Source organism: Aspergillus saccharolyticus (assembly GCF_003184585.1).
Source record: "Aspergillus saccharolyticus JOP 1030-1 unplaced genomic scaffold BP01scaffold_87, whole genome shotgun sequence".
Lineage (NCBI taxonomy): Eukaryota > Fungi > Ascomycota > Eurotiomycetes > Eurotiales > Aspergillaceae > Aspergillus > Aspergillus saccharolyticus.
Window position 1 is genome coordinate 21,989 of NW_020290697.1, and position 12,057 is coordinate 34,045.

The 12,057-nt window shown below is 53.5% G+C and overlaps 2 protein-coding genes across 2 annotated transcripts; one reads left to right on the forward strand and one right to left on the reverse strand.

Moving 5' to 3' along the window:
• Positions 1-2,449: 2,449 nt before the first annotated feature.
• On the forward strand, positions 2,450-3,055 carry BP01DRAFT_370199 (uncharacterized protein; the record flags this gene model as incomplete). Its single annotated transcript, XM_025576591.1, has 3 exons — positions 2,450-2,567; positions 2,635-2,685; positions 2,742-3,055. The coding sequence occupies 3 exons, from the start codon at positions 2,450-2,452 to the stop codon at positions 3,053-3,055; spliced, it is 483 nt and encodes a 160-aa protein (XP_025426056.1).
• A 398-nt stretch (positions 3,056-3,453) lies between these two features.
• Positions 3,454-10,789, reverse strand: BP01DRAFT_411696 (acetyl-CoA synthetase-like protein; the record flags this gene model as incomplete). Its single annotated transcript, XM_025578930.1, has 2 exons — positions 3,454-10,320; positions 10,370-10,789. The coding sequence occupies 2 exons, from the start codon at positions 10,787-10,789 to the stop codon at positions 3,454-3,456; spliced, it is 7,287 nt and encodes a 2,428-aa protein (XP_025426057.1).
• Positions 10,790-12,057: the final 1,268 nt, after the last annotated feature.

Consider the following 12,057-nt stretch of genomic DNA (forward strand, 5'->3'; position numbering starts at 1 on the left):
AAGGTAGTGAACTGACTCGACAGGCTTCTCTTGCCCTAGAATGCGTCGGGATTGCCCGGCCTCTTCCGCGCCCTCTCTCCGAGTGTCACCCAGATTCGCTGGCAGCGGCCCCGTGTCTTGTGAGTACAGCTTTCTAAATCTAATAATATACTCTGGTATAATATCTAGGGCCCCAATAGTCCGATGGATTGAAAAAATGAAAGGGGATACTCGCGTTAGCATGCACGGTGACCCCCGCCATTGACCAATTCTGCGTTCTTGGAACTGAAGGATGAATTTGGGCCACGTTCGTTGCTTGTGGGGGGCCACCCGATAGGTGTGGGAGCTTGTGCTCATGCGTGAGGAAGATGAATGATTTGCAGGAGAAGGCAGTAGAATACCACCCTACCGTGCGAGTAATGTTCTGGAATCCACATGCCGATAAGTTTTCTGGGCACGCAACATAAGATCAGACCTTCGGTGGAAGCCTCGCTCTTTATCACTTTATAATGGGATTTAACTACAGAGAGCGGATACCGCCAGTATAACTATGCCGGTCCCTTGCGACAGTTGGAATTACATGTCACACATGTTAGTTGACTGATATCGAATTAGCACATACGACCACAGGGTGTGGAAAATAGGGCTTCCCGTCCGCTCAGCCGTACTCAAGCCACACGCCGGGAGGTTAGTAGTTGGGTGGGTGACCACCAGCGAATCCCTTCTGTTGTATGTTTTTTCTTTTTTGCCTCTTCTTCCTTCTTATATGCATGAGCTATGGTTATAGTTATTCTCGTAAGGCTACAGAAGAAGAGTTTTTGAGTGAGTAGGAATGTGGAGGACAACGCAATGGGGTCAAGGTGAATGAAATGATAGTATAGTGGAGGCACTTCAGGGCTTGAGGTCGTTCTAATTAGTTAGCCCTGCGGCCTTGCGAGCAAATCTGTGTAATCGAGGAGCCCTCCAGATAAGTCCAGAAGGTGGCTTTTATGGTCCTGTGGCTTGGCAATCAAGCCTGTACAGTCTCCTTTACCATGATAAGCAGTTAATCGACAAGCGCTGCGGCCCTGCGAGTATGCATTGTATATATAACCCTATAGTTTTACAAGTAAGCATGCGTAGGCATGCGGCCCAGGGAGGCAGCTTGCAAAGGCCTTCCAATCAGCCACCATAGATAGATAGGCTTCCTCTCGGGTTGGGGCTCCCCATAAGAGTCATAAAAACATACAACAGAAGGGATTCGCTGGTGGTCACCCACCCAACTACTAACCTCCCGGCGTGTGGCTTGAGTACGGCTGAGCGGACGGGAAGCCCTATTTTCCACACCCTGTGGTCGTATGTGCTTGCTTGATGTTTAAAGTAGACTAAACCAGCACATTCTTAACTTTGGATGTGCCAGGCACATATGTTGCTTTGCTCACTTGTCGGCTGGAAGAAAGATAACTGCTCATCACAGTTATATGCCACTGGAAATATTCAGCAGAAATGTAAGCCAAGTTTTATTCTCCTTTGCTTTCACTCGATAAAGCACATGATAAGCGTCTGCGTCTCCGAGAGGGACTTTTCAGCGTTGAACGAGAATAACTTATCCAACCCCCCGGAAGGGCAGGCAGTCAATCCCCTGTGTATTCAGAGCTGTACTGCAGCTTACCATTCCTACGGGCTCATGAGCCCAATCTCAGTTTGTGCCATATTGTGTAATAAGATTGACAGCGGCATGGTTTACTGGTGGTTTACTGGTGCTTGTGCAGGTAAGTCAGCATATCATCTTGGGCACATCTCGATTCGCCCGCCTGCCAGAGTACTCCATTCTCGACGACACGCAAGGACTTGAGTTGAGGGTTACATCTTCTGCAGGCATTGCAATTGCTCCACAGGGTTACCAGCTATCATTGAGCCGGTAATCTCCGCAGCCTGCGGAGAGGTGAACACTGGATTCATCGTTCAGCCACCCAAAAATGCAAATCTCAAGATCGACAGCCTGTCCCAACGCCACAGCGATCGTCGCTCCCTCATGCCGTGGCTCAAGGGAGCTGCACCGTCCGGAGTAACCCCAAGATCAGTCTTTCGCCGCCACCTCCCTCGAAATTAGTATCATAAATAGCCGATAGGCGAGGGGAAGGACACTTGCAATTGTTTACGGAGACAAACTGAAGAGACGGGCCAGTTCGACTGCCTCTCACGGTGAATTATCCGGTCGGCAGGAACAAGTGCAAAGCGAAGATTAATTCGTCCACAGCCAGCCCTATTCTAAATAAATCTGAAGACCGATCTCAAGACATTATTTCCCAGGTGAGTAGGATGCGGACGTTTTTGCTAATGGGAACTATGAATAACATCATGATGCAGGGCTGAGCAGCAGTTATAAGCACTGGCTGAACTCGAACTATAAAAGCCGCCCACCGCACCTCGCTCACTTGCCCTATTACTGCTCACCAGCGCCTCGATAATCTACTAACTTAACGACATAATGAGATATTCCATCACTACTGTTATCTGCGCACTGGCAGCCGGTGCTGCAGCTCTTCCCTTTCCCTCCGCCTACACCCTTGTCGCTGATGGGGGCTGGACGGTGGTTACTGACGGGAGTATGTCTCATTCTCTCCCTTCTCCACTGCGTGAAACATTCTATTCTCTAACATGACAACCCCATAGCTCATGCCTTCATCGGCACCGGAGACATCGAAAACTACCCGATCCTCATCTGTGAGTCCTCCTCGACCCATCCTTCCCGCATCAGCCACTAATCATCATCACACCAGTGAAAGGAGGCAACAACCACGGCAAAATCACTGGAGCTGCGCAGCACCGAGCATCCAACGGCGTGCAACATCTCTACGTCATGTCGAGTACAGATGCTCCGATGGCGCTGACCAGCCCCGACTCCGACGCTCCTGGTGATGCCGTTGTGTCTGAGTTCGGGGTCGATGATCAGAATTACCTGACTGTCAACGGGAAGAGCGCCTTTGGCGTGGATCCCAACTCGGGACCGATCAGAGAGATCTATCATCTGGGGGGCTCGGATTCTCAGTACCAGCCCATCTCTTTGTGGGTGAAAGAATGCAAGGGATGTTGATAGTGTTACATTGGTATGGGGGTGACGCTTGGCGTGGCGGTGTGAGATGCAGGCTGTGTACAGGCAGGAATAGGGATGGCTGAATCTAACTTATCTTTAAGAAGATGATGTGACATTGAAAAAGGTTTTCTCGAGGCGAATATTGCTGTGGTTCGACGAACGAGGATGGGCAATCTGTCGTACTACATGTGTCTCGGAGTATTGGCTGCGAGGCATGTATTGTCCCATTGGTAGCGTTACAGACTGATTATGCTTGATTATCGTGTATAGATGCATAGGCGGGTGATTTAGAGGCCAAAAAAAAAAAAAAAAAAAAAGGAATGAAACTATTACTATGATGGTCTGTCTGTACAGTACAGGCAGAGAAAATAATCAACAAACCCTTTAAGATGTATGCCTTAATTTATAGGCACCGAGGCCAACAAGTTAATCTCGTGATCGGCGGCCTGTCCTCCTCCTTCTTTCTTCTTCTTCTTCTCCTCCTCCTCGCCTTCCATCGTCCCATTCATTCCGCTCATCTCTCCCATCGCGTTGATCCCATTTATCATCTGCTCTACAACTCCCTCAACGAGTCCATTCGCCACATTCTTGCCCGGCGCAGGCAATGGAAGCACAGCTTGTCGCGACGCGAGCTGCTCTGCAGATGGCAGTGGCGTGTTGACATCTTGCTGCGCTATCGTCTCCACCTTCGCGCACAGCTTCTTCAGCGTCGCCTCCGCGAACGACTGCGACATGGTATGACTCGAGAAGATCATCTCGATTCGCACCTGCGAGCCGACCGGAGTGGCCAGGATTGACACATCACAAGCATCGGGAGCTGGGCAGATAAAGCCCGGAGCACATTTCAAGCTTCCTTCGATCGAGACTGGCTGGGTGGGATCCTCTTCCGCGCCAAATTCCTGGTACTGGAAGACCGAGCTGAACCGCGTTGCGCTGGGCCAATCGGTACACTGCTCTATGATGTGCTGGAAGCCAAGGCCCTCGTGCGGGATGGTATCCGTCTGCTGCTGCTGGATCATTTGTAGCAACTCGAGGACCGTGCCTACTGCCTTTATGTCCGCCCGGACAGGCACAATATTAAGACAAGGACCCATGACGGATTCCACATGGTCGAGGCCTAGGTTCCGACCCGATACCATGTGGCCGTATACCACATCGGATGTAGTTGCCATCTCTCCTAGCACCAACGCCCATGCTGCTTTGATCACCGTAGCCGCAGTGATACCATGGTCCTTGTATGCGACCAAGGGCACCATGGCAGCAATCATCGTGTTGAGGACGTTGGTGATAGAAGGCTTGGTGTGTTCAACCACTGCTGTCATCGTGGACCCCGCCAACATCTGCTTGTGAAAAGCCTCCGCGCCCTCATTCGCGAGTAATTGCATTCGCACGAAATCGGCAAATTGGGGGCGCTTCTGCAGGCACTCGCCTCGGTAGGCCTTGCGGAGGTCCTGCATAAGGAGGGGCATCGAGGAGCCGTCATATTGCCCGTGCGAGATCCGCATGATGAGACGGTGTCTGATTGCCCCGTTCTTGATGACCATGAACCGGACAATGGGCTCACCCAGGCGGGGTGGGCGAGCGAGATCTTTGCGGACCAGCGCCTCGGATGGGTCTTGCTCATCCTGGATATGGAATGTATACTCGGGGACAACCGACCGCAGGACTACCTGCCAGAGCTGAGATTCAGCCTTCACAAACACCGTGCGCAGAATTGCGTGTTTCCTCAGCAGCTCTTCGCAGGCTGTTTGTAGACGTCGCAGGTCAATTGGACCACTGAAGTCGAACACAAGGTAGTTGCTCCAGCCGCGAGTCTTGTTGAGCCCACCACCAATGGCAAGCGATTGGAAGTCGGTGACCTCGAGCACGTCTTCAATGTTAGATGCAGGGGAATCCACCTGCGGCAGCACGATCTCGTTCAACAGCTGATCCTTGGTAAAGGATTTGAGTGTCGAGAAGGGCTCAAATGTCAGGGGACGCTGCTGATGCGACAGCGTCTCAGCCACTGCACTCATGGCCTCCAGGGTCGGATGTTGAAATACAGTGGCAGTTGACAGAGGGATGCCCTGCGCACGAGCTGCGGACGCCAATCGCATGGCGGTAATGGAATCACCACCCAGCCGGAGGAAGTTGTCGTTGAGGCTGATCTGCGTGGCAGACGTCTTCAGCACCTCGGCCCAGAGTTGCTGCAACGCAAGCTGCGTCTCCGTAGTCGGAGGACGCAATGCTTCGGTCGCCCCAGTGTACTCTGCCATCTGTCTCTGAGTCATCTCGCTACCGCAGCGGATCAATGTCTTGCGGTCTGCCTTTCCAGAGGGCAGCTTAGGAATGTAGTTGACTGGAAGGTAGGCACTCGGAATCATGTGCATGGGCAGGAAGTCGGCCAGCCGGTCCTCCAGTCCCGACACTGCTGCCAAATGGCGGTTGCTGGGTGGAGGAACGATGGTGGTCGACGAAGATACTTCCTCAATGGGCACAGGAAGAAAAGCCACCAGTCGAGGCTGACTGGAAGCGTCCTTAGGGCAAAGAATGTCGACGATGGCATCGGGCTTGTTCGGTAAGCTCTGCTTGATGCGATACTCGATTTCTCCCAGCTCGATACGTTGTCCTCGCAGCTTGACTTGAGTGTCCTTCCGACGCTGGAAGCTCAGCGTACCGTCCGAGTTGTAGCGTACCAAATCGCCTGTCTTGTACACAACAGGAGGCCGTGTGGTATCCCTCTTATTCAGCCATCTCGGGTTCTCAACAAACGCAGCCTGTGTTTTGGCAGGCTCTGCAAGATATCCCCGGCCCATGTTCCAGCCTTCCATTACAAGCTCTCCAACGCTCCCCACCGGTACCAGCCTGTGGTGGTTGTTTGGCATGACAACCCATGTGGCACCAGAGCATGCCCGCCCGATGTTCCTAGGGCTTGACGCGCTAGTGATCTCCCAGTTGCTCGTACTGCAGACACAACATTCACTGGGGCCGTAAGCGTTGACCAGACGAAGTCGATGCGCCCACGTCTCGATGTGAGATTGTGACATAGCCTCACCAGCCAGAACAAGTACCTTCAAGGACGGAACGTCATCAGGGTTGAGGAGGTTCACGAAAGAGGGTGTCAGAGCAGCCCAGTTGCAGTTGGTCTCTCGAATTGCCTCTGTAACGTCGCGTTTGCGTTGCTCCTCGGACGCCACGCACACGCAACCGCCGACTACCAGCGTGGTGAGGATCTCGACCAAGCTAGCGTCGAAAGTGAAGGAAGCAAATTGCAAAGCACGAGTAGTTTCATCCATCAACATTGTCGATGCATGGGTTGTGGATGCCGAGGCGTAGGCGCCGTGTTGGATCACCGTACCCTTAGGCTCTCCTGTACTTCCAGAAGTGAAGATGACATAGGCTGCGTTCTCGGGGCCGACACTTGTTGGGGGGAGCCCACGAGTGGCAGGGTCTGTCGGTGTCTCTGCAGACAAGACAACCACATTAAGATCCGAACTCAAAGACAAACAAAGCTCATGTTGCTCCGGGGAGCAAACAACAGTCTTCGCTTTCAGCTTGGTAATCATAAGCTGAATGCGACTCTTTGGCTGCGAGGGGTCAATGTTCAAGAAAGCACCGCCAGCACGCATGACACCAAGCATCGCAGCTACTGGCCATCGACTCTTCTCGAAGCAACAGGGAACAAAATCCTCAGGCTGGACGTCGAGCTCAGCCAGGTGGTGCGCCAAGCGGGCTGAATGGCTGTGCAAGTCTGCATAGGAGAAGGACCCATCCCACGAGCAGACAGCCTCCTTGCTTGGATGCTCCGCAATCCGCTCTTCGATCAATTGATGGATAGTCTTATGGACCGGGGCTGGAATCTGTTGGTTCCATTCCCGGATGCTCTCTTCATCTTTGGCACTGATGAAGGTGAGATCCTCCAGCTTGGTGTCTGTAGTCGCGGTGCAGAACTGTTGGAGAAGGTGCTCCAGTTGTGCGAGGATTCGTTGGACGTAATCCGCAGCAATGAGACTGGAGTCGAAGTGAGCGGCACACTTCAGGCCGTTAGCCTGCAAAGTGCATTCCAGGGTGAGGGCATATGTTCCAAAATTGGCGTCAGCATCTGAAACAGCTGTCAAGTCCGGTTCCTTGACCGTTGGTTTGTCTTTGGCGGGCTGGACCACAAGCAGAGTCTGGAAGTCGCAAGCGCTGGCTGCCTCTGAGTTCAGACGACCGATGTTCTGCAGTCCCAATTGCTCAAACGCAATCATCTTAGCCGCCTCGGCCTGCAGGTTGCCCACAAACTCTCTCACGGTGGTCGTGGGATCGCTGGGAACTTTGACCCGCACAGGCACGGCAGCGATACCAGGGCCAACCAGACGGTCGATATCCGGCACAGGCGCGTTACGGCCGGAGACAATGGTTCCGAAAACCACATCCTCAGACTCGGAATGAGATCCAATTAAAATACCCCAGGCTGCACGGATCATAGACGCCATCGTGATACCCGGCAGGCTATCTGTGCGAGGAAGAACCATCTCATATACCGCAGTGGAGTCTGAGACTGGCTGTTTCGCCGTGGACACAGTGCATGGGAACTCGTTCCGCACCGCGCCAGCGAGATACTGCTCCCAGAACTCTTTGGAAGCATTCGTGTCCGTATGTACCACGTGGTTCATGAAGGCCTTGAAGGTCGTATCTCGAGTGGGCTGCTGACCCTTGTATGCCTTGTCAATACGCTCGAAGACGAGATCCAATGTCCAGGCGTCATAGACCGCGTGATGGGCAGTCCATATGAAGGTCCATCCGCTCTCCCTAGGGGCAAGGCCGTAGCGGGTCAAAGCATCTCCCGCTCCCATTGGCTGCCTCTTGTCGTTGTCCAGATACTCTTCAAGGCTTTCGCCGGTGCGCCAGTCAATCGCCTTTTGAATGACAGCCTGCAGCGAGACCGACTGCTGACGGTAGACGATATGCGTCCGAAGTATCGGATGCGCAGTTACCACGTCCTGGCATGCTTGCTTGAATCGTTCCAGGTCAATGCTTGGACCTAAAGCCAGAGTATGTTGAGCCATGTACACTCCATCGCGACTATCAGAGAGTGCCATGAGGCCTTCCTGCATAGCCGTACAAGGATACAGGTCCTCGACGGCGGACTTGTTGACACGGCATTGCTCGGCTGCCGCATGGAGCACACGATCGAGGTCTTCACTTGAGTGAAGCAGAGAGAAGGGAATATCCTCAAAGGGTTTGAGGCTATCAAGCATCTTGGAAGCCTTTGCCATATCGTCCAGATTCGGATGGGTAAAGACATCTGCCACACTCAAGCCAAGATTCCCAGACACGCAGAGATTGACCAGTTTCATGGCATCAATGGAGTTACCGCCCAGCTGCAGGAAATCATCACCGGCCGAGATGGATTCCTCCTCGATCTGCAGGACTTCGGCCCAGATCTTGCGAAGTGCCACTCCAGTCGCGGTCGCAGGTTCGCGGTGATCCTTCTTGGTCGCACCCGTCAGCTGAGCCACGGTCAACTGTGAGGCGAAATCACTGATAGCCTTTCTGTTGGTTTTCCCGGATGGAGACAAGGGCATATGGTTCAATTTGACCATTGTCGAAGGAATCATGTAGGTGGGAACCGCGGCGGAAAGTTTTCTCCTCCAGTTCTGGGTCAATGCCTCGAGATCTTCCGCTGACTCCGGGTCAGGATGTTGGAACTCGCCATCGAACCCCTTCCTGAGCGCCACAAAAGCCACAAGCATCGGTCGGTCCTGCTGATCGACTGGCTTGACAAGGCCTACCGCTGCCTCCGTACCGCGAGGCAACGCCTGACGCAGATGGAACTCCACCTCCTCCAATTCGATACGCTGGCCGCGCAACTTCACCTGCATATCTTTGCGTCCAACCAGGTTGATTTGACCATTGCTGCCTAATCGCACCAAGTCACCAGTCTTGTAAGCCCGAGCGGATGATGTTTCGCCCCGAATATCCCTCAGCCAAGGTGTTCTTGAGATGAAGACCGAAGCCGTCTTCTCTGGTTGGTGAATGTACCCCCGAGCCAGCACGGGGCCTTCAACTACCAGCTCACCGGTCGCACCCATGGGGGCCAGGCGATCATGGTCGTTGATGTCTGCCACCCAAGCAGCGACGCCAGTGCCATGTCCGATTGTGGATCGCTCGACAGGTCCAGAGAGCTCACCTGTCACGCAGACGGAAGCTTCGCTTGCACCATACATGTTCAGCATCCGCACTCGACTGCGCCACGTGTCGAGGTTGTCCTGCTGCACCGGTTCTCCAGCCAGAAGCAGAGTCTTGATATCTGGAACATCTTCTGGTTTGATCGATCGGAGGAAGGAGGGCGTAGTGCAAAACCAGTTTGCGCTGAGCTCGCGCATTGCCGCCGTTGTACGGCCGAGTCTGTCCTCCTTAGAAGGAACACAAACACATCCACCCTTGACCAGCGGGGTGAACAGCTCGAAGGTGTTCACAATGAAGGTATAAGCTGCGAATTGGAACGTCCGGGTAGTGCTGTCGATATTCAGTCGTTCACTGTGTGCGTTGATACTGGAGCACACTGCACGGTGTTCATGAACGATCCCCTTCGGCTTCCCGGTGCTGCCGGAGGTAAAGATTGCGAAGATCGCATCGCTGGGACTGGCACGCTTAGGGAAGTCCAAGCAAGGTGGCAGACTTTGGATGAAGTCTCTGTCCACCGCGATGACTTGCGACACATTTGGAGACACCATTTCCACATAGCCAGGCGATGTGAGGGTCAAATTGGCTTCTACTTCGCTAATGATTGTCTTCAGACGTTCTGTGGGTTGGGCGGGATCGATGCAAACGAACGCTCCCCCGGCCTTGAGCACACCCAGCATGGAGACTACAGCCCACAGGGACTTGTCGAAGCAAACGGGCACGAAGACCTCCGGTCCGACATCCTGGGAGATGAGGAATCTGCCCAGTCGCGAAGTGTACTCTACCAGTTCCGAGTATGATACGGACCCATCCCAGCACTCCAGCGCTGTGCGATCTGGGTATAACTTCGCGGTTTCGTCGATCAGCTCATGCAAACAAGCTTCTATCGTCGGAGAAACAGTCGCGTTCAACTCCTGGAGCCGTGCCCAGGAAGTTGGGCCGAAGAGATCTACCTCCCCAACTGTGGTATGTGGTGCGTCTCGGATTGCTTCTGTCGCTCTCGCGACTGCGTCAGCGACTGCTGCTGCTATGCTGTCGCCGATGGCTTGGGCGGCGTAATGGAGAGTGACCCGAAGCTCTTCTGTTAAATCGAGTACAGAAAGTATGAGAGAGAACTGGACTGTTAGCTGACTTGACCGAGCTTTGGTCGAAGATATGACTCACATGGGTGGTATCGAGCTCGGAAAGATGTGGTTGATCGGCATGCGCTGACTTCCACACCAGAGTATTGAAGGATGTACTCAGCGCCGCCCATTCCGCGAAACTCTGAGTGGTTGAGGCATCCTCTGACGGCTGTTGAACCGACGGCTGCAGCTGCTCCAGGGCAGCGTCGACCGGGATTTCACCGTGGCACACTGCGAACCATCGAGCATCGGCAACCGTGCTGTCAGCCAGACCGAACGAAAGGAGGTCGCTCCCTGTGTAATATCGTAATACAACCGTCCAGGCCTCTAAAAGGGCCTCGGTCGAGCATGCGCTCGCACGCACTGGGATGGACTTGAAACCCGGCGCATTGCGCTGGAGCCCTTCGGTAGGGAAACGGCACAGCGCTGCATCGAAGGCACCAGGCACGATCTGCAACATGACTGCGCGTCACTTTGGGAAAATGGCAATGAAGAAAAAGGAGAGGTATTAAGCAAGTAGACCTGCTGATTACATATAGCTAAAGATGAGGACGGTGAGTTTTGCGACAGCAACTGCGACCAGGAAGATGGGAAGGCAATCAAACGCAACACTCTAGAGCTAGAGACGACAGAACCTCTGGTGGCTGACCGCTCCCATAGCCATGTCACTGATAAGCAAGACTCTTCCTTTTCCCAATTCAGCGATGCCTCCGGCCTGCCCCTCTGCGTATGTCCCTGATGATCATCTCCCTTTGGTTTGACAGGATTTGTCGCTGCTTGACCCAGTCTTCAGCTCGGGTAAGCTGATTGTGGAATAGTAGTAGCAATGCGCCTGTCCCCGCCGTCGCAGAGGAGTGGGTGGACTACAGACAGAGAGTATGGAGCAAGAAAGTGGCAAGGCGTGTGTGCAGGCGGTAATCACTGGTATGGCAGCGGATACTGCAGGTAAGGTACGGTACGGTTATATACGGTACCAAACGAAATGCGATAAGATTAGGTTTTCCGATCCGCAGTGGATCCCATCGACCACTTGGCGCAGTTTTACGTCATGATTCCAACTGGAGGGTCGCATAACTTAGTTTGCTGTTTGAGTCCTCGTCGTCGTCTCGAAGCTCGCTAGTGATCTGCGTGCTACCAGTCAGTATACTTAGCAGCCTCGGTAGTTGACTCCGGAGTCGATGGTGGCGGACTGTGGGTGGAAGAATCTCGGCTCGAGATCGGATGCTCTGCTTTTTCCGCATCGGGAAGTTGATGTTCCCTGCCTCGGGATGGAAGCTGGATCCGCTCTTGCTGTCTTCCGAGCCTTTCCGTCAAGATTCTGCACCAACTATCCTTCATGTTATTATGTTAACCACATCCATTGCGCTGTAAGCCATCGGTTCTTGTTATGCAGAGGATAACTATCCCAGCCCTGGAAAGACAGGATGTCAACTTGAGATGGAGTCTGTAGCGGTGATCCGAATAGCCAGACAAATAAGTAGGGAAGGTCTGCGCACCCCGACAATACCGCGTGTTGTGCTTGTTCTGGTTTTACTATCGTCACTCATTTGATTGTTGATCACATTTCCGCCACCATGCGGGACTCTGAAAGCGTGCTGGTGCAGTCCAACATTGACCGCCGGACCTGCCATCGTGTGAAACCGATGCAGGTTCTCGTGCTTGGACTCTGCCGCACAGGGACACTCTGTATGATCACACTTCACGACATGAAGTATCCCCCGGCCCCCC